At 39.6% G+C, this 23,265-nt stretch overlaps 2 protein-coding genes across 2 annotated transcripts in view; one reads left to right on the top strand and one right to left on the bottom strand.

The window, feature by feature from the left end:
- The window catches only part of LOC110383583 (gelsolin), a 253,645-nt gene that overhangs the window by 124,740 nt on the left and 105,640 nt on the right, over positions 1-23,265 (top strand). The window lies entirely within an intron of this gene.
- On the bottom strand, positions 1,315-21,856 carry LOC110382613 (prion-like-(Q/N-rich) domain-bearing protein 25). Its single transcript, XM_064043288.1, has 14 exons — positions 21,702-21,856; positions 20,816-20,968; positions 19,958-20,110; positions 18,499-18,711; positions 17,534-17,626; positions 15,505-15,684; positions 14,583-14,702; positions 13,792-13,959; positions 5,563-5,709; positions 4,980-5,099; positions 3,830-3,952; positions 3,156-3,296; positions 2,318-2,446; positions 1,315-1,468 (listed from the first exon to the last, which is right to left on the bottom strand). The coding sequence occupies exons 1-14, from the start codon at positions 21,730-21,732 to the stop codon at positions 1,392-1,394; spliced, it is 1,848 nt and encodes a 615-aa protein (XP_063899358.1). The 5' UTR covers positions 21,733-21,856; the 3' UTR covers positions 1,315-1,391.

The raw sequence follows: 23,265 nt of genomic DNA on the forward strand, positions 1-23,265 counted from the left end.
TAAGAATGTAGAATAAGGTATGACCGACTTTAAAAAATGTAGAAAACAAGGTGCTGATGACTTAAGTTAAATAAGCATGCAAAAAAACCTAGAACTTGTCATAGCCTTTTCCCTATGTTGGGGTCGGCTTCCAGTATAACCGCCCAGTGGCGGCGTAGCATCGGGTGGCACCCGGGGCGAACTACTTATTGAGCACCCCAAAAAAACGACAAAATATAATCACGTAGGTAGTAAAAAAATCATACAGAATTAACACAAAAGTACCCAAACAAGTTTGAAAAAAGCACCGTAAAGTGAAGAACCCGCGAGCGAAGCGAGCGCGAAATTTTTGATTTTTGAGACGCAAAGAGATATGTCGGAGAAAACTAGTGTAAAGTGTAAGGCGCGAAATTTTTGGGAGGTTTAAACACAGAAGCTCCAAAAAAGTTTGAAAAAAACACTATAAGTAAAGTGAAGAAGGCGCGAGCGAAGCGAGCGCGAAATTTTTGGTTCTTGGGACACAAAGAGATATGTAAAGACTTCAGAAATAAGTACCGTAAAGTCTAAGGCGCGAGCGTAGCGAGCGCGAAATTTTTGAGTTTTTAAACACAGAAGCCCTCCACCTCCTCTTACAAATAGCGCCTAAATAGCTTGGAAATATCCACTGTAAAATATTTTTTTTTTAGGACTCTAATTTAACTCAGAATTAAGCACAAATTAAAAGAAACCTTAAGCGAGCGTCAGTTTTTTTTGCTACTTCGGTGCTTTCTTTTTGCTAGATTGAGGATTCAAAACGTAAGCGTAGAACAAATTAGAAATGAAGAGAAATCCGCGAGCGGAGCGAGCGTATTTTTTTTTTTAAACTTTGAGGAATTGATTAAAGTAATCAGATAAAAGCAAAAATACAAGAGAAGGGTGACAGTCGGACTGAGAGGGGTGACCGCCTCGATGTCGCACACATGCACTTTTGTAGTTTTGTTTGAATATCGCGCAGTAAATAGTAGTGAACCTAGGCTTCGCAGATTACAATGGCACCCTTAGTGACTCGTCCCTTCTGCCCGCGCCATCCTGGTCATGCAGATATGTGCCGACCGAGATGGCACCCCCCGAGATGTGGCACCCGGGGCGGACCGCCCCCTACGCCCCCCCCTTACGCCGCTACTGTAACCGCCTTCAGCTGAGTACCAGTGTGCCACAAAGAGCGACTGCCTATCTGACCTTCTCAACCCAGTTACCCCGGCAACCCAATACCCCTTGGTAAGACTGGTTGTTAAGCGTTAAGACTTTCTGATAGGTTTTTGGATTATTGGGGATTTCCACGAAATAAAACACACCTTTATAAATAAAATAATATTGAGTATATTTACAATTTAAAGTTAAAGAATCTAATCTTAATTATAATGTTTCATATATTAATTTAACATAATATAACTTAGGGCTATTAGAAGTACGAAGAAACTACTCGTGGTCACTGATGCTGAAGCCGTTACTGAAAAGAAGAAGAAAATACATTTTATTCTGATGTCGAAATTCCATAATTTTACAGTACATTTGTTCTGTTACAGTACATCTTTGATACAATGTTGAATTGTATAAGTTATAACTTAAATTGTAATAGATAGCTGTGTTGCTGGGAAGATTGTTCTTCACCACTTCTTCCCAGCCATAACACTAGGAAGTGGTGAAAGGGGGGCGTTTTGGGAGTGCTGTCCTTTTGTAAATTTGACGCGAAAAAGTGCTAAAATCGAGTCTACTTTGACTTTGTTCGGGAACTGAAATGTACGCTATGTCGCGAGTCCACAGCTAGCATGTGTCCGCGCGGCGGTTGCAGTGTCGCGGACATGTTAGTAATGTTCGCGCGCAATGTGTTACTGTTTGCTACAGCGAGTACACCACGAGATACATTTGTGGTGGAATTTCGCTATTAAGTATTTAAAAGTTATATTCTTGCGTTACACTGACCGAAGCAGCAGCGGCTTATCGAGTTAGAAAACTTATGCTATTTAAAACCCAGTTTTCACTTATGGAATAAATAATGAACGAAAACTGGGATAATATACATATAGGGAGCAGTCAAACATTAATTCATACATTGAAGATAGTTTATAAAATATGCTGCGTTATTCACTAGCGTTACGCTAAGTGAGAACTCAGCATTATGCTGAGGGATAACACAGCATTATGCTGAGCAATAAAGTAACATTACGCTAAGCAATATAAACCTTTATAATATGACCTTTTTTATTTTTTTGAAGGTTATTTTATTTAATGATTCCAATTTTATTTATTAATTTTCTTCTGCATTAATTCCTATATTAATAAAAATATATATACTCACAGCAAGTATGTAACTCCTCAGAGTAGGGATAGTCAAATGAACACTGACAGATGCTGTTTCTGCACTGAACTCGGTCTGACATGTCGTTCAAGTAGCACTCGCTGCTGCGAGAACAGCTGCTGAAAAGACCTGAAAATATACAGAAGGAAATATTTAGTAAGTTTAAGAAGCTGTAGAGTTTGTTTTTGTAGAGAGTTTGATAAAGTAAGAGTGAGTGAGTGAGTGATAAAGTAAGAGTTTTTATCTGGGTGCGGGAGGTAATTAGTTGGGATCTGACACGGGCTAAGCCCGACTTCGTCAAAGAAGATAGAAACATGTTGAACAAACGCAGTTCGAGGACCTCCTAGCTATGAAACTAATTATCCCATTGAAAAGTGTCATCTGCGATAATAAATAAAAATAATTCCACAAATGTACAAACTCACATAATACCTACAAAGCCTGATGATATAAAGCACATAAAAATAAATTCGTATATTCTATCTGCACGTTCAGATAGACCGGATCGGAGAGGAGAGCAAACTCTTAACACGTTGAAACCTTAGTACTTAGAATTTGTAGTGAGGTTTATTTTTGCATGCGCACTGCTTTTGTCATTAAGAATGCTTGAAGGTGCTCGGTGTAAAATAATAAGAGGAGCTGACGGGCTCCGATCGCTTACTTTTCTCGGTCTTGCAGACGTTTGGCTCCGATTGCGTGCTCTCGCTCACGCAGCCGATCGGTTTCGCACTGTGTGAAAAGAAAAATGCACGCCGATGCTCTCTGAGCCGGTCTGTCTGAACGGACCCTTTGTCACCCTCCTTTATGAGACATAGTCGGGTAAAGAACACAAACTCACCAGTCTGAGGCCAGCAGCGTCCGTCTCTCAAGTGGTATCCTGTATCACATTGACAGGTCTCTTCCACACAACTGCTGGAGTTACCCAGTAAAGCGGTGCACTGGGCTGATACAGAACAACTGGATAATGTTCCTTGGAGCACTGGAAGATAGATTAGAAATTAGCATATTGTACATAATAAGACAGTGGGTAAAGAGCCAACCTCTCAAGTATAATTGCGAGGGTTCGATGAAAGGTCAGATAAGAACCAATGCAAGTTTTCTAAGTTTCTTTCTTCTAGAAATATATTTTCCTCTTCCACGCAGAAATTACCGAAATAGCTTCATAGAGTGATATAGCTTTTATATCAGAAATGTTATTCTGATATAAAAGCTATATCACTGCCAAGTTTCATCAAGATCTTTTCGGTAAGCCCTTTTTATCCACTTGCGGGAAGTGCTTCACGCAGGTGATATTGCAAGAAACAGCTTGTCAATACTTTATAGAATAACGAGAAAACATTTTTTTGTTGCCGAAACTACTTAACCGATTTGAAAAATTCTTTCACTGTTGGAAAGCTACACTCTTCCCGAGTAACATAGCATATAGGTATTTTGTCCCGGTACGAGCAGTAGTTCCCACGTCATACTTCGGTAAACATCCAGTTTCACCTTATAAAACAGAATCTAACTTACCAGGCCAACACAGATCATTGTACTGTAAGAAGTTGAGTCCACACTGACAAGTCCAGGAGTCGGTGTAACACACTGTGTGCTCTATGGTGCAGTCTGAGTCTCTGGCGCAGGTACCTCCAATGGCTGAAAGAAACAAAAGTATTAAATACAGGTTTTTGTTATTAAAATTATTAATGGGGTCAAACCAACATTGACCTGCCCCAGCTTAAACCCTGCTGATCAGTGGCGAAGCTCTGGTGGTTGACTGGTGGCGATATAACCACCACACAGCACCAAGTGGGATATTTAATGCTTTGCTCGAAGATGGTTGCTCACTAACACGCATGCATGTGCATTTTTTTAGGCTGTGATGATATTGTAAGTAATAGCCGCTATATAATAAACGATAAACGAGGCTTCAGTCCGTGGATCTTCTCATAATGAGTTCCTCCATAATGCGATGAAAGTAACTCTGACTGTCTGTCGCCAAAACTACATCATCATCATCATCATCATCTCAGCCGGCGGACGTCCACTGCTGAACATAGGCCTCCCCCTTAGATCTCCACAGATACCTGTTGGAGGCGACCTGCATCCAGCGTCGACGGCGACCTTTATCAGGTCGTCGTCGACGTCGTTGTCGCCAAAACTACAGAACCGAATTAAATGACGTTTGGTACACAGATAGTCTAGAGCCTGAGAAAGGACATAGACTACTTAGTACTTTTTATCCAGATGCGGTTGTTCTCTCAGGACGTGAGAAACCAGCTAGTGGAAAAACTGCATTGCATTTTGAAACACATGCATGTTACTTACTAGGAGCGCGAACCATCAAGAGCTTGATACCCTGCATCACACGCACACACTCCGCGTGTGTCCAAGCAAATACTTGTGCACTATAATATGTCCTGCGCGGCTGGCTGATCTCCTTACATGAAAACAGCCGCCGTGACCGACAAGGAGGACAGCACTTACAACGATATACGTACAGATAGCGCGCGAGTTGAATGCAGAGCTTAGGAATGCGATATGATAGTTGACAAGGATGGCACAGCACTACACTGCAGGCGCGTGAGGTGGGGCGTGCGGGTGGCGGGGGGAGATGCTCCCGCTCTTTACCTCAGACCCCGACTGCATTCAACTCGCGCGCTATCTGTATGCTATTACTTACTAGGAGCACAGATTCCATCAAGAGCTTGATACCCAGCATCACAGGAGCACTTTCCGCCTGAACATATGGTGTTAGGAGTTCCCGTGCACTCCTGAGTAGCTTGGCACTCCTGGTCTAGTTCTGAAAGTAGATTATAGTGATGTTGTAGAGGCGAAAGTGTGTACTATGTTTATTGCTTCTTCATTTTGATGAAAAGATGGAGGTACCTACATTAGAATAAAGTAACATAGGCCTAGACATGTATTTTTAAATCGGGTTTAAAAAATTGTTTCTTTTTTTTCACCGATAAAACTTATTTATTTACTTACATCTCATAAAGTCAACTACACCTTCTTATTTACAAAGTTATAAAACCAAAATACATAATATAATTTAGACAGAAATGGGCATGAATTATTTTAATTTTCATTTGTAATAAATATATATCTTTTATTTGCTTGTAACATAAACGCTCCGAAACTAAACCAATTTAATAAATTCTTTCACATACCTCCAGATGTTTAAGCCAGTGATACCGCGAAAACACGGCTAATTTTATATGTATTTATTTTACTTTTATAACTCAATTTTATTATTAACTTACCTAGCCCACTAGTAAGACACAGCCCATCAATATTAGTGAGTCCCTCAGGGCAGGTACACACACCCTGACCCTCTTCATTCGGTACACACTCGATCTCCAACACGCCAGCTAGACAATCGCTGTTTATTTCACAAAATTCACCGACACCTGAAAAAAAAGATATACGAGTGAAAATGGATCCAAATATGACATAAAATACATATGGCTTTTAGATATGAAGAAAATATGTCCATTGGAGACATATTGAAGGCCCATTTTGAATTCACACCTGATAACAGAATTCACACCTGATAACAGTTCACAACTGAGACACTTTTTTTTTGCGCTGGCAACCCCGGTGATAAGTCGTGAAAAAACGGCTCGCCGTAGTATTATTTCTAAAAAAATATATTATAGTAATAATCTAGCCTAAAACTCATTTATTATTGTGAAATATTGTAAACAAGTGTTGCTTATAGTGTAACTCATGTGTTTTTGTCGTAAATTTTGAAAATACGAAGAAAACTACTCGGTGAACCAGCTGTCAAACGGACGGATTTGAAATCATCAAATAAACTGGGGAGTATTGTGTTTACTTTGTATTATATTACTGTGTTTCTGTGTTTGTACACTAAACAATACATAATACACTGCTCATTGTTATGAGCAACGTCCATACACACACATCGGCTCAGTTACTGTCTCCTTCTGCTTGACAATATTGTGGAAGCAGAATCGACGACGTTAACGTTCGCCCCAGACACACATTCACTTCAAAACCTACTACACAAAGCTACTTTTATCATACTTTTTATATTAACCTAATTTCAAACTCAAATAAGTAATCTATTGTTTACATTTCTGTCCCTATTAGGTATTTAATATTCTTGAACTAAATTGCCTAGTCAGTTTTTCTATATTGGTTTATAAGTAACTTATTATCTTTAATCATAATAGTATAGTGATACATATCTATAATTCTCAATAATCTGTTAAACTTCCTATTTGTTTTTAAAACACCCTAGCCTATTAATTGTATATTTTTTCTTTCTGTTTGTTGTAATTGTAAACTATTTTCTTTTTAATCATTTCCAATCTTCATTGCACTTGATCACCCCCTGATTTTGTCCTAAAAAACATAGTTTTCAGCCACTTAGCTGTATACTTTCACATTTCAGATTAAATTGAGAAAGTATCAACAAAATGACGACCCGCAGAGCCACAGCTATCAAAGACTTAGAGGACAAGCTGAGGGCCACCCTGAAAGATCTGGAGACTTCCAAAAAACTATGCGTCCAGCTGCTGCAGGAGAGGGAAGACAGCGAGGTGGAAGTTAAGAACGTTGTTGACAAAAACACTGTCTTGAAAAATGACCTGGCTGAGCTGCATATCCAGCACATGGACCTCCTCGACCAACATAACCATCTACAGCAAACAGTGTCATCATTACACGAATGCAGTGAAACACATCATCTTACATTGAGGCGTATTACTGATCTTGAGCTCGAGTTATGTGAGGCCTACAAGACTATATCCTTGTACGAGTCTGCCAAAGCTAGGGATCAGACATCCGAGACCCTCAACCTATTCACTGAGTTGGTAGGAAGCTCCACAGCAGCGTGCACCTCGGCTGAAATTATAGATCTGACTGGGGATGTTACCATAGTGCAATGTCCATTGGCTTTAAGTAAAAATAAACTCAAGAAATACATTAAATGTAAAAAAATTATCAGGAAGTACCGTACAGTAAGGAAACAGAATAAGGTAAACAACTGTATGCACCTTAGGAGAGAACGTGTGAATCTAGTACAGCAGTTAAATACTTGTTCCCTTGAACTTGAACAATGCAGAGCTACCTATGACCTGGACATCCAACAGCTACATGACCAACTAACCGTGAAAGAAAAATTGCTTTCATACATCTTCAGTAAATATGAGGATTGTCAAAAGGAACTAAGTGCCCGCTTGCAACAGGCCGGTGAGCTAGTGGACCTGGTGAAGTATAGTGCTGAGAAGTATGAGGCATTGGCCAATAATCTTTCCTGCAACTGTACACAACCTGAAGCAGTGCCTGAACCCCGGCTTGCAGCTAATCTGCCTGAACCCCCTCAGTCTGTTGAGGGTTCCTGTAACATCAAGCAATTTAACTCAATTTTATTCACAGACAGGTTTGGTAAAGGTATAGGCTCCTACATTCAACACTCACTCTCTCAATCACACATTGTAACTAGTCACTGTTACCCTGATTTACATTTCAATTATATTATAAAAAACATAATTAATACTCAATTCGATGTTGACTCCACATTAATTCTTTTAATAGGTGATAGTCTTGATTTAATGAAATCTGACATTGCAAATGGTATCAATGCCTTACTAAAACTAGATCTGAAGAATATTATACTTTGTGCATTACCATATTCAGATTGCTCTTCAGATGAACAAAATAAGTATGTTCATAGTTTGAACAATTTCATGTACACTTTGACATGTTGTCATAGCGACAAATTATTGTTTTTTGACACTAACAAGTTTGTTAGTGATTTTTATTTAACAAGGGAATGTATGTATTTCCCTAATAAATATAAAGATCTGATTGCTTCTTTGTTAGCATATAATATTAACAGTGTCATAGATAACAATATGACAAAACCTAGAATAAGCGACGAATCAGTATTGTCTAGTTTACCTAACAATACTGTGATTGAAGATTTAAACTAGCTCCTGAGACAATAGAAAAGCATTGTAGTAACCTTATACTCTTTCATCAGAACATAAACCGCTTTTCTGGCAAAATTTTAGATATTGAATTATTAATTGATAAATATTCTATTGATATAATATGTCTTTGTGAGACATGGTTAAAGCCTGATAAAATGTCATTTAATGTGAATAATTTTGTGGTTGCCAGTGTGTTTAACAGAGTTTCAGCTGAGGGTGGAGGTACAATAATTTTATCTAAGAGTAATTTAAAATTTAAAAATAGATTAGACATTACCTCTGGCTCTGTTGATCGCGTCTGCGAAGTAGCATGTGCAGAGATAGAAAGCCATGTAATAGTATGCGTTTATAGACCACCAGCATCAAATTTTTCGTTATTTCTCGTTCATATGGAGGATATTCTCTCAAAAGTTATTAAAAGTAATAAATTAGTCTATATTTGTGGTGATTTTAACATAGATCTTCTCACTGAATCATCTGATAAATGTAACCTTTTAGCGTTATTTAATTCATTTAATCTTAATTATTTATTTAATGATCCCACTAGAATTACGGCTACTTCTAGTACCTGTATTGATAATATATTTACTAATAACAGTAATATCGAACATTTTTCCTTAATATCTGGTGTACGGTCGGACCACAAAGGTCAGCTTGTTAGTTTTAAAACTAATAAAATAAACTCATTAAATAAGATAATTACTTTTAGACCATTGAACAAAAAAACTTTGCAAAAATTTCAAGATAATACTTCGGATAAATTAAATTCTATTAACATGGACTGTAAAGAACCAAATAAACTATTTAAACATTTATTTAATACACTCTGCCAGGAACTTAATAAGTCATGTCCGAAAAAAACTATTAAAATCACTCATAAATTTAAATTCAGTGAATGGTCTACTAAAGGGATTAGGATAAGCAGGGATGTCCTATATAACTTGTACCACGAAAGGTCATTGACTTCTGATCCAACTTTTCATGACTATGTAAGGAACTACTCGAAGATATTTAAAAGGGTATGTATTTTGGCTAAGTCGAAATCAATTAGTAATAAAATAGCCAAATCAGACAATAAAATTAAAACAGTCTGGAATATTATAAATGTTGAAACCGGCCAAACTAAAATGCGGGATGCTGACCCGCGGTTAGTTATTGATAATGCTGTTATCTCAGATAAGGTAGAGGTTGCCAATGCTTTTGACACCTTTTTTTCAAACATTCCCGTAGAGGTTACCAAGTCCCTTAATTCATCTTCTATATTAGCTGAGACGTTACTTCGACAGAACTTCAGTAGAAATATACCTGACTTCCAATTTCAATATGTCTCTGATTACACGATCAAAAGAGCATTCAAGTCTTTAAATCTAAAAAAGACTGAGGACTTATGGGGCTTTTCTGTCACAGTCATTAATTCCATTATTGAGAGTGTTGCCCCAATACTTAGTGAAATTTTTAACCTTTGCATTGACAACGGTATCGTCCCTGACTTGATGAAACTCAGCAAAATTGTTCCTATCTTTAAATCAGGCTGTAAGAAGAACCCTTCTAACTACAGACCTATTTCAATCCTTCCAGCCTTTAGCAAAATCTTCGAAAGGATCATGCTCGATCAGATGTTAAGACATTTTAATTTAAACAACATATTTCATGACCGTCAGTACGGCTTTACAAAGGGTAGGTCTACCACTGACGCAAGTGCAAGATTGATCACCCAAATCTTAAACGCCTGGGAAGATTCGCGGGATGCTGTGGGCATTTTCTGCGACCTTTCTAAGGCGTTCGATTGCGTTGACCATGACACTCTAATTTGTAAGCTGAACCACTACGGAATTCGTGGTAAAGCTCTCGCGCTCGTCCTTTCTTATCTGTCAAATAGACAGCAAGTAGTGGACGTAAGTGGCTCAACTTCATCTGGGTCATTAGTAAAAATGGGCGTGCCGCAGGGCTCAATTTTAGGTCCCTTTTTATTCTTAGCTTATATAAATGATCTCCCGTATATGATGTCTGTGATCTCTGATATTATTTTATTTGCTGATGACACTTCCCTTGTCTTCAAAATTAACAGAAAGGAATCTAGTCCTATAGACGTAAACGATAGCTTGGTTACTCTGAGCAAGTGGTTTGCCGCGAATAACTTGCTTCTTAATTCCTCCAAAACGAAATGCATTAAATTCTCTTTACCTAATGTAACACCAGTAGGGCTCAACATCGTTCTGGACGATAATAAATTAGATGTTATTAGTCAAACCGTCTTCCTGGGCATCACCATTGACTCTAAATTGCAATGGGGCGCCCACATCTCAGCACTGTCAAAGAGGCTGAGTTCCGCAGCTTATGCAGTCAGAAAAATAAGACAGATTACTGACGTTGCTACTGCTAGGCTCGTGTATTTCGCTTACTTCCATTGCATTACGTCCTATGGCATTTTACTGTGGGGGGCAGCGGCTGACGTAAACTCAATCTTCGTTCTCCAGAAAAGGGCAGTTCGTGCAATTTATGGCCTCGGCCCTCGCGAGTCATTAAGAGAATTATTTAAAGAAATTGACATACTGACACTACCTTCTCTTTATATACTAGAAAATATAATGTTCGTACGCAAAAACTTAAATCAATTTAGTGTTAAAAGTGATATACATTCTATTAATACAAGAAACAAACACAAGCTAGTAGCTCCGAGATTCAGATTAACGAAATCAAATAAATCGTTTTTAGGGAATTGTGTCCGTTTTTACAACAAGCTGCCTAAGTGTGTAACCGATCTCACGGATATAAAATTTAAGAACACTTTAAAATCCACCCTAATTAAAAAAGCTTATTATAAAATTCAAGACTTTGTTGACGATAAAGATATTATATGGCGATAACTCATCTCTCCATGTGTGGCTTCCCTGGCAATTGAACGACTTTTTCTTCTCCCTTTGCATTGTATAGATTTACAGTTTAAGTTTCTTGCATTGTATAATTCTGTGAGCTTACTATTGTTATGTAATAGACTGTTTGTACTGTGACTATATTACTTTTTAAAAAGAGTGTCTATGGAGTTTCTTGCCGGTTCTTCTCCATGAGACCAACTTTTTGGAACCGTGCAACTAATGTGACGTTTCATAGGTGCCTGCAAAGGCCTATGTGAAATAAAAAGATTTTGATTTTGATTTTTTGATTTTGATTTTCCAGCCTAAAGGGCTTATTACATTTGACTAAATTCAGTCGTCTAAATAGGTTTGTCTAATTAGGTTTCTAAATGATTTAATGAAACCTACCTTCCTAAATGCGATTACATTTGACTGAATTTAGTGACTGAATCATTTAGACGACTGAATTTAGTCAAGTGTAATAAGCCCTTAACTCATAAGGAAGAAATATAGCGGCTCGACACATTTTCTATATAAAATTTGTCAAAACGTCAAACGTATTCAACAAAAAAAAGTTATCTGGCGATTGAAAATTGGCCCTTAAATGTAAAACAGTGGTTTATCATGGTTTTGAAACCAATGACGGCCACGGAAGCTCTCTCTAAGGAGATCAGCTAGCTGCATAGGACACATTACAGTGCACGTCGCGCTATGAGAGTGAAGGAATAGTGAGTGCACCGCAGTCCAAGCAAAGCTCGTGCACTATAATATTTCCTACGCAGCTGGCTGATATCCTTAGCTCAGCTAGCTTAAATGAGAATAGCCGCCGTGGCCGAAATCGGCCGTGGACGCCACTATTATTAAATACATATAATGGCGTTTAGATATGAATACGTGGTGGCCTAGAGGGTAAAGAACCAACCTCTCAAGTATGAGTGTGTTCGATCCCACGTCGAGCAAGAACCAATGCAACTTTTTCTAAGTTTCTATGCACTTCCTAAGCAGCGGCGGCCCTAGCCATTGCGAGGCTACGTGCGGCAGGTCTATGCGAGGCCCTTTGTCCTACGTGAAAAGTATGTGTTGCGAGAGTAAGCTGGTGTTTTGATTTACTTAGCTAAACGTCATGTTTGAGGAGAAATGCTCAAGTTAAACAAATATTACAATATACAACAAATATTACAATAAAATCACAAAATTTACAAATTTTACAATGACCTGATGCTTTCGAATTTTCTTAACACTAAAATCTTTAATTAAAGCAGAATAATCGAATGAATGAGGAACGTCATTTTCGATCGAAAGAATAGCAAGGGCTAAAAGTCGATCTTGTGTCATCGAATTCCTTAGATATGTTTTAATAATTTTAAGCCTCGAAAAACTGCTTATTGCTAACTGCTTTATTCGAATTCTCAAGACTATTTCGGTAGTGGGATAAATTTAAGTTAAATTCTTTTCATTTTTAATATTCAGCTCTTCATATAACTGATTCAGGGCCGTCTCTAGCTCATGTAGCGCCCGGGTGCAATCATGACCCAAGCGCCCCCTAGGTTTGAAAGATTGTGACTTGAGTAGTTCGAACGGCGTAAATAAGAAAGTTTTTATGGAAGCTAGGAGTTATTTTCTTGTTAATAAAAGGACTTAAAAGCGGCGCTACCTTCTAGGTTCAGCTAAAAAAGGAAAAAAAAAACAAGTGGAAAGTGAAGCACCCGCAAGCGTAGCGAGCGCAAATTTTTTTTTAGCTTTGGGTCACTAAAGCACCTAAACTTGTACAATAAATAACAGTGGAAGGTGAACTCGCGAGCGTAGCGAGCGCGAAAAATTTTGAGTTTTTGGTCATTAAAGCATCTAAACTTTTACAATAAACAACAGTGGAAGGTGAATTCGCGAGCGTAGCGAGCGCGAAAATTTTTGAGTTTTGGGTCATAAAAGTATTCTAATCAAGTTAGAAGAAAAGGCACTGTTAAGTGAACAGCCGCGAGCGTAGCGAGCGCAAATTTTTTTATTGTTTCTTTAAGGACTCTCAAATTAAACAAAATAATCCGTGACTGGATCGAGAGTCAGTTGTTTGGCGTTCCAACTTTTTGTTAAATTGAGGACTCAAAAAGTAAACGCAGAATAAATTAGAAATAGAGAAAAAAAAACACTTTCTTGGACCAGATATATATTTTTTAAATATATTTTTTTTTATATTAGTGTGGGTTGTAGCGCGAGGCCCCCATAAGCGCGAGGCCCTGTGCGATGGCACAGTTCGCAAACCCCTAGGGCCGCCACTGTTCCTAAGTATATCTTAGACACCAACGACTGTGTTTCGGATGGCACATTAAACTGTAGGCGGGACCTACATGTCATTGAACATCCTTGGCAGTCGTTACGGCTAGTCAAAAGCCAATAAGTCTGACAACCAGTCCTACCTATAGGTATTGGGTTGCCCAGGTAACTGGGCTGAGGAGGTCAGAATTCTGATAGGCAGTCGCTCATTGTAAACTGGTTAGACTCGAAGCCGACCCCAACATAGTTGGCAAAAGGCTCAGGAGATGATGATCATCATGTAATGGATGTGGTCGCCTTTAACTGGGAGCGCACACTAGACCTGATTTATATGAAATGATTTAACTCATGTAATTGTGTTCATTCTGTTGGCAATCTTGAATAAATAAATAAATAATGTACTTACCAGCAAAAAGCCGACACATAGACCTCGACTCATCCCAGACAGCATGTTCAGTGATGCACTCGCAGGTCCTGAAACCCCAGGGGTCCTGAGGAGGTCCACAGCGGGAAGCCGCGCCGAACGTGTGACACATCTCGTCGGTTACACAGGCGTCTCCGAGGCGGCGGGTAGCTGGGGAGAAAGGTAAAAGGGTTAGATAAGAATTTGATAAAATTGAAAGACTTTTTGGCAGTAGAGTTTAATTTTGGTTAAGACTGGTACGAAGCACAAACTAGAAACGCTTAATCTATTGAACAGATTTAAATGTTTGGGTACGCAGATAGTCTGGATCCTGAGAAAAAGACTAATTTATACCCGGTTGCGAAAGTGACATTTTGCTAACTTTGAGACTCGGAAAGGAAAAGAAGAAGGAGGATTTTGGGGAAGTGGTTCTCCCAGGACCAGGGCCAGACCCAGATGGGTATACTAATACTATAAAGATAGCAAAAAAAAAAAACTGTGTTTGTACCCAAAAGAAACCAATTTGAAAAATTCTTTCACTGTTGGAAAACTACACCCTTCCCGAGTAAAATAGGTTATATTTCATCCAGGTAAAGTCATTAGTTCTCCTTGGGACACGATTGAAACTAGACAACTTGTATATTCAATAGACCCCTCCCGCTGTGGGTTAGCAGCGGTGAGGGAGTGTCAGACGTTACTGACTAAACACCGTCGTGTTCCGTCGTAGGCCTTTTATACCAGGGCCGCGGTAACTCGCGCGAACAATCCCGCAGCCCCGGTAGTTAATATCTCACCTTTAACACAATCCCTCATGTTCTCACTGAAGTACACATTGGCGGGGCAGGTACATATGCCGTTGATGACTTCAGCTAGGAAACCAACGCAGGTAGCGTCGGTAGCTGGTGAACCGAGTTCTGAAAAGAAGACTTTTCTTGAGAAATTACTGCGATCTTTATCGTTTTAAACTGGTGTTCTGACACAAACGAATTTGTATAAGAATCATTTATAGAATAGATTATAAGGGTCCGTTCAAACAGACCGGCTCGGAGAGCGTCGGCGCGCATTTTTCTTTTCACACAGATCGGCTGCGCGAGCATTAAAGAGCATGCAAACGGAGCCAAACGTCAAGAAAAAAATCGCATTCGGAGCCGGTCGGCTCCTCTTATTATTCCACCCCGAGCGCCTTCGAGCATTCTTAATGACAAAAGCAGTGCACATCCAAAAATAAACCTTACTACAAATACTAAGTACTCGATTTTCAACGTGTTAAGAATTTGCTCTCCTCTCCGAGCCGGTCTGTCTGAACGGATCCTTAGGATGAAATGTTTTTTTCTTAAAACACAGTACTCAGTAACTTTAATTTAGTTTTAATTATCTACTTTTTTGTAAAACCTAAACTATTTTCCTATTCGTTTCGAAAAGTTAGTGTCAGAAATCAAAAGGATTTATTTTTAAGAATGTTGCTTTGTAAAGACTCCGTAACTACAGAACCGATTGGAAAAATTCTTTCAGTGTTGGAAAGCTACACTCTTCCCAAATAACATAGACTATATTTTATCCCGGTACGGGTAGTAGATCCCACGGAACCTGGATAAAACCGCAAGAAAACGACTAGTACTTTTTAAGCGACTTCCCAAAAAGCAGAAGATCTTTCTTCCCAGAAAGCGGGATCTTTTTTTTTAATATTTTTTAATAAAACAAAAAAATAAATCTTACCAGCCAAACACACACTGCCATCGGAACTAGCGTAATACCCGCTAGGACAAACACAGATGCCTAGTGATGAACACTGGAAGGGCGACGGACAAGGGCTGGTGGCTCCACAGAGCGCGCCGTGTGATCTGATGCCGGATCTAGTTGTGGTGTTGCGGGGGTATATGTCTGCGAGGACGTCGGCTGGAAAAAATGAAACGTTGTTATTTTATAGGTAATGATTAGGGATGACAAAAAAATTGGCGACTATAGTAAAATCATACTATTATTAGTGTGTCCAGATGACGAATAACCCTTTTAAAATTCCTTTTTGTAAATATATATGTCTTTCTTTATTTGTATTATCTTGCATAATAAAATACTTATAAGTGTCAGCTGAAAATATGTACGAAAATTGTTAATCTGTTCTTATTTCATATCATTAAGTAAAGCTCTTAAAATAATGTCATTCATTAACTTTTTTGAAATGAATATTGTTTTCAGTTTTTTTTTTTTTATAGAAAAAAAATAGGTATACAGTTTGATGTGAAAATCTGTGATATCATATCATTTTTTATACAAATTGCTTGAAAAGGAATAGTTTGATAGTTCAATTAAAGTATTTCATTTGATTATAGTAAACTTGTTAAAGTAGTTGAATTTCAGTATTTGTAAACAGGATTCCAATCTAACCAATTCTAAAAGATAAATTCCACGACATTGGCCTCGACCTCAACCTATCTAAATGTGAACTTTTTATACCCGACTCGACTGACAGACAGACTATTCTTCAAAATTTCCTCACAATAGCTCCTGAAATTAAACCGATAGACCAAAGTTCTCTTTGCCTCCTTGGATCGCCTATACTGGAAGATTCATTTTCGGATTTTATTGAGAAGAAAATTCAAAATTTTAATGATGTTTCGGAAAGGCTACTCAAAATTAATATGCATGCAGCCATCACCATCATACGGTACTGCTGTTTTGGACCAAAACTTACATATAACTTGCGTGCTTCCCATTTATGGAAGCACACCAACCTTTTGGACAAAATCGACGAAATCATAAGACATACACTATCATCCATTTTAAATGTGGCCTTGGACGACAGAGCTTGGTCTCAAGCGACTCTTCCCATCCGTATGGGAGGACTTGGCGTCCGTAAAATTTCCAGTGTAAGTTTACCAGCCTTTATTTCCTCGGTCCATGGCACTGAGAAATTGATCAGGAAAATATTACCCACCACACTGGTCAATTTTGAGGTGCCAAGCCTGACTGAGGCTTTAAATGCTTGGAAAGTCGCATGCCCGAACACCGACTTACCCGCCAACCTGTCCTCTCAGAGACAGTGGGATGAGCCGCTCTGCAGAGTAATACGGAAAAGTTTAATCGATACGTCAATGACTTCTGCAGAGCGAGCGCGCCTACTGGCTGTGGGTGAATGGGAGTCGGGTCCATGGCTTCTTGCACTTCCGTCCTCAAACACAGGCACCATGTTTGATGACACCACCTTCAGACTCGCCGTTTGCCTCCGACTAGGTGCTCCATGCTGCTCTCCTCATCGCTGCCACTGCGGGGAAGCTGTCAACAGCCTCGGTCACCACGGCCTGTCGTGCAGCCGGAGTGCCGGCCGCATACCACGACATGCCAACATAAACGACGTATCCCTTCTTGCCAGGGATATCTCCCAGCGCCTGGTTGACACTTCCCGGGACCCAAAGGCTGGCTTTTATTTCGCACAGAGGTTGAGCATTGCCATCCAACGTGGCAATGCTGCCAGTCTTTTGGGTACATTACCCAGTGACAGCGATGAGGAGCAATTTTTTGATGCCCTGTATTAGTTTTAAGTTGTATATATATATAAGTTTATTTTATTTTCAATTAATGTAAATATTTTGTGAATAAACAACTAGATACACTTAGAAAGTACATACAAAAAAAAAAAAATCTAACCAATCAATTTCGAAATTGCCATTAGCTCCATAAATTATCTCCAATCTCTAATCTCAAAACTACGGATAGATACATTACAGAAATTGGCAGTAACACTTACGGCTTGTCTCTACAATGCATTGGAAGGTGTTCTGATTGCAGACGCCATTGTTGAATCGACAATCTTCATCAATGACACAACCATCGCCAACAGCTGAAAACAAAAGAAATAATATTTTATTTGCCACGTACTTTATGTAAAGAAGGTGCTCGTGGCTCCTGGCTCGACTTCCCAAAAAGGTGGAGGTTCTCAATTCGTCGGGCTCTTTTTTTTATGTATGTTCACCGATTACTCGAAGACCCCTGGACCGATTTAAAAAATCCTTTGTTTGATAAGGTATACCTCCCAGGTGGTCCCATAATCATCAGGTCAGGATCTGATGATGAAAACGCTGAGAAATTGAGGCCTACTTTCGAAAATTGTAGGCATGCAGCGGCCTAGAAGTCGGTCGCGAAATAAACATTTATCATCATCCACTAGACAAAGAATTCGAGGCCGATGCACCTACAAATAGTATTTTTTTTGCTTTTCAGTGTCTTTGTTTGATTATTTATCTTTAAAAAAATTAACGCTCGTCGCTACCGGTCCGTGGTATAACCATCTTGTCATGACGAGTTCCTCCGCGTTTCAGATGACACGTTAAATTGGTAGGTCCCGGCTGTCATTTGAACTTATTTGGCAGTCGTTACGGGTAGTCAGAAGTCAGAAAGTGACAACCACTCTTACCAAGGGGTTACGCGAGTAGCTGGGTTGTGAAGGTCAGATAGGCAGTCGCTCCATGTAGCACACTGGTACTCAGCTGCATCTAGTTAGACTGGAAGCCGACCCCAACATAGTTGGGAATAATACTAAACAAATTACATAAGTTTCAACTACAAAGAACCAAGAATCTCCTTCTTTTTTTGAGAAGTAGGTTAGGTCAACTTAATCCAACTAATCAGCTGAATCTGGTTAGACTGGAAGCCGACCCCAACATAGTTGGGAAAAACGCTCGGAGGATGATGAGGTTATATAGGTCAACTTACCAGCGCCAATTCTTCTACACTCTCCTCTCTGCCTTTCGTAATACCCAACGGCGCAGGCACAGGTATTTTCTCTACAGGCCATATTGTAAGGGTCCCTCAAGGTACCAAGGCAGTCTTCATCTCTCGTACAACTGCCTCCGAAGTCTACAGACCTCCAGCAACGGCCGAGGAAGTAGTGGAACCCAGGTTGGCAGAAACAATTGCCTTCTAGAACTGGAAAAGAAATTTTGAAGGTTAGGTTTCTTCACACTGGGAAAAGTGACAACCATCCTGATATCAGAATGGCTGTCACCTTTGGATGCTGAATATCTTCAAAACCACGAGGGTAGCAATTGGTAGCAACTAATGGTAGCTGGTAGCAATTACGTAGCAACTCTCTATATGTATTTCGAGAGGATCGGAGAATTGTGACGGCGTTCCTGGATTGACGCTAACGGCTTTTTCGCTTAAATACTTATCTAAAAAAAATAGTTAAAAAACGAAAAAACACGCTAATCATGTATTGTCATCAGAACTCAGAGCGTGTGCTTTCATCCTAATCGAAGACCGGGAAGTGGGTCAAATTAAAATTCCAAGATTTCTTACATAGTTACATAGTTGCAAATGAAGCTAATATACCTAAGCGTGTTAAAAAGTACGGACTAAACAAATGAATTACTACTTAAATCATGTTTCAATTGTTTAATCAGTATTTTTTATATGGTATTCTCAAAGAATTTTGCAAACGTTTATTATTAAATCTTCTACAATTATCAAGATTGTTTATACCTATAGTAACAATAGTTAAATGATTAAATACCTAATCAAATAGAGTAGATAAATAAAAGGTAGGTAGAAGTTGTTAGAACCTAAATTTCGTTGCATAAAATATTAGCCTAATTATCTTTAAATCGCTGTAGATACCTACTAAAGAATCATTCTAAAAGCAAATAGATACTTATAAAAAACCTAAATATGAACTTTTAAGTCCTAGGTATTTACGTTGATATTTTTTTACATTATGACGTTCGAAGTCAGCCATTTTGGATTTTCCTTCTCTTCACAAATCAAAAATGACGTATTATTTGTCAAAATCAGGCGAAGCGTTTGGCCTATAGTTACAAGTGAAGCTAAGGGCATATGCACACCACGTTTTTTAAACGCGCCGGCGCGTTTTTATCCTGCAGAGCAGTTTGTTGTCGTTTGTATCGATACAAACGCGCGTTTGCATCGCGTCGGCATCGCTACAAACGCGCGTCGACGGCGCGTTTTTATCCTGCAGAGCAGTTTGTTGTCCTTTGTATCGATGCAAACGCGCGTCACCGGCGCGTCTGTATGTATACAGGTGTGCAAAGGTCTACAGGCTGCGTCTGTCTTGCGTGCGTATCGCGTCTGTATCGCTACAAACGCGCGTCGACGGCGCGTTTAAAAAACGTGGTGTGCATAGGCACTAATATAAGCGTGTTTAAAATATGTGTACCTGAAGCATCTCTGGTGATTTCTGATTCTTCTTCTTGAGACTCCTCGGTAGATTCCTCGTCAGTTTCGACGACCGGCTTCCGACAATGGAAGTTGGTGAACAGGTTCGAGCATTGAAAGTCTTCGAAGCATGATGACGTGTAGTATGGGGCAGCTGTTGATAAAAAATACATATAAATCTGTATCAATATTATAATCCTACTAATATTATCTATGGGTAGGTACATGTGACCATCTTGTCATGACGAGTTCCGTCGTGTATCGGAAAGCACGTTAAATTGGTCTCGGCTGACATTTGAACTTAGCAGCAGCAGTTAGAAGGTTCTTACTAAGAGGTACCGGGTTGCCCTAGTTACTGGGTTGAGCAGGTCATATAGGCAGTCGCTCCTTGTGGCACACTGTTACTCAGCTGCATCCAGATAGACTGGAACCGGACCGACTCCAATATAGTTGGGAAAAGGCTCGTGAAATGATAAAGCATTTTTGCTTGGACACAGGTGCGCTCACTATTCCTTCACTCTCATAGCGCGATGGGACGACAATCCGACACCACCGGAGAGAGATCACGAACAGGACAACAGGACAATGCCATGTTAACTCTTTTCTTGCAGTGGTCAGTAGAAGTAAATCACCTATTAATTCGAGTGTTTTATGATATACGTAGCCAGATCTATTGGCCCTTGTATGCCGGTGCGCGGATCCACGCGAAACACAATTGATTTTCTATTGTTCTCTAATTAGCGGCATACAATCATTAAAGTTTGTATTAAAGGCTAGACAGATGATGATAATATTTTTTAAGAAAAGACTCGATAGGTGATGATAAATAAGTAAGTATATAGAAACCAAATAAACTCACCCTCAGCACATTTCGTCCCGCTCAGTACCAGCTGCTGCCCAGTAGGACACAGACAGCTCCCGTCAGAACAAACAGAGCCTTCTGTGTCAGAACAGTCGCTGTCTGCAGTGCACGACCAGACCGCTGACGCTGGGAGACTGTGGAGGATGCATCCTGGAAGATACGAATGAAAAAATAAGACATATATGTTTTATGTGTTTCGGAATGCTTTTTAAACTGTAAGCCCGGCTGTCATTCATTGAACTTCCTTGGTAGTCGTTATGGGTAGTTAGAAGCCTGGCAACCACTCTAACTGAGGGGTAATGGGTTGCCCGGGTAACTGGGTTGAGGAGATCAGATAAGAAAACCCTGGTGCTCAGCTGCATCCGGTTAGAATAGAAGCCACATAAACACAAGATGGGAAAAAGCGCAAAAATAACGTCGAATAGTACAGTATCTTTGTACTATTCTAATGTCTAATGAAATCTCTTCAAGCAGACCCGTGAAAGAAGTAAAAAAAGCATGTATGTTTTTGTAGGTATTCCGTCTTTTATATACCCACTAATTGTGACCCGACAGAACTTTTTACGGTAACCGGTAAAAATATAGCACCCCAATAGTTTAGCTTGCCAAAAGTAAAAAAATTTTTTCAAATCCGTCCGGGCTTTCGACACAAAAAGATCAAACAAACAAATCTGTTAGCCCTTGGCTTTCACCCCATAAATCCTGAACTAAATTAAATGGTACACAGACAGTCTAGAAACTAAGAAAGAACGTAGGCTACGTTTTACCCGGTTCTAGAAAGTAGTTCTCCCAGCATATCACTAAAATCACGGGAAACAGCCAGTACTATATTTCTATAAGTTAATACCTTCATAGAAGTAAAAATATAGATTAAAAAACTCACCTAATAATAAAAATAAATATCCCGACCACATTTTAACTAAAACCTATTTTTACTAAAAACTAAAACACTTTGTGGTTCGTCCACAGCCAAACTGGCTAAAAACGAAGAGTAAAAAGAATAAATTAACGTGTATCGTGAATAATACTATGATAAAGTAAAATTTTTGATGATAGGCCCGTAATTTGTCATAGATATCGAAAGATATAGACTCTCTACTTAGTGTTATTGGATTGCCCGGGTAACTGGGTTGAGGAGGTCAGATAGGCAGTCGCTTCTTGTAAAGCACTGGTACTCAGCTGCATCCGGTGAGACTGGAAGCCGACCCCAACATAGTTGGGAAGAGGCTCGGTAGCTTATGATCATAATTTATAGACTTTCCTTTGTTTGCTTATCTCTGACACTCAGTTGCATCCGGTGACAATAGAAAATGACCCTAATATTTTGGAAAGATGGACCCATTTATGGAGGAAGCTATTTTTTAGCCGGGTGCACAGAGTAGTTCCCATGAGACGCGGGTGAGGCCGCTGACTGATATGATAAAATAGAAACATTTTTGTTTGTTTGTGGCTCTGAGATTACGAGACCGCATTGAAAAATTCTTTCACTATTGAGAACACTATTGAATCCCTAGTGACATAGGCTGTATTTTAACCAAGTACGGGCAGTAATTCCCACGGACTAGCAAGCGCAGCGTAGGACGTCCACCAACAAGGTGGACAGACGAGCTTATAAAGGTCGCCGGAAGACGCTGGATGCAGGTCGCCTCCAACAGGTATCTGTGGAGATCTAAGGGGGAGGCCTATGTTCAGCAGTGGACGTCCGCCGGCTGAGATGATGATGATGATGATGATGAGACGGTGAAATCACGGGACCACGACTAGTGCCTGTTAGATGGAGCAACTGCCGTTGACACCTAGAAGAAATTATGAGTACACTGAAAACATTGATTGTGAGACCTTCTGACTTCTTGCCCGTAACGTCTGTCTAAAATCCAACTTTCTGACTATCCTCTAAAACTTGCTTATAGATACACATCTCCGGTGGTGTTGGATTATCATCCCATCGTGCTATTAGAGTGGCCCGCTCGGCGATGATAATAAGCCAAGCATATATATTTTTTACTTTAGGTATTAAGTACACCAATTTCCAACCAAATTGTCTAAGTAAAATGTTATTACGTAGATTCTCCGTCACTACAGCAGCTGTCTACAGAATGCCGGGGCTCCCGGGTTGTTCGAAGGAGATACCGCGGTCCTGGTACATAAAAGGCCTATGACGGAACACGACGGTTTGTAGTCGGTAAGAGTCTGACACTCCCTCACCGCTGCTAACCCACAGCGGGAGGGGTCATTTGATGATTTTTGACGTTGTAAAAAAAAGCTGTCTACAGAAAAAAGTCTAGATAAGTAGTGTATTTTTCCCTTAACAACAGCAAATAAGCGACCCCTTTTCACTAAGCCCTATCCGGTCCTATCTAAACATTCCCAACTCTACAACTATCGTCAATATGCAGGTGTTACAGATTACCAACGCGTTGATTATCGTCCAACTCTGCGCAGCTGGG

The sequence above is a fragment of the Helicoverpa armigera genome, chromosome 31, assembly GCF_030705265.1.
Source record: "Helicoverpa armigera isolate CAAS_96S chromosome 31, ASM3070526v1, whole genome shotgun sequence".
Taxonomy (NCBI): Eukaryota; Metazoa; Arthropoda; class Insecta; order Lepidoptera; family Noctuidae; genus Helicoverpa; species Helicoverpa armigera.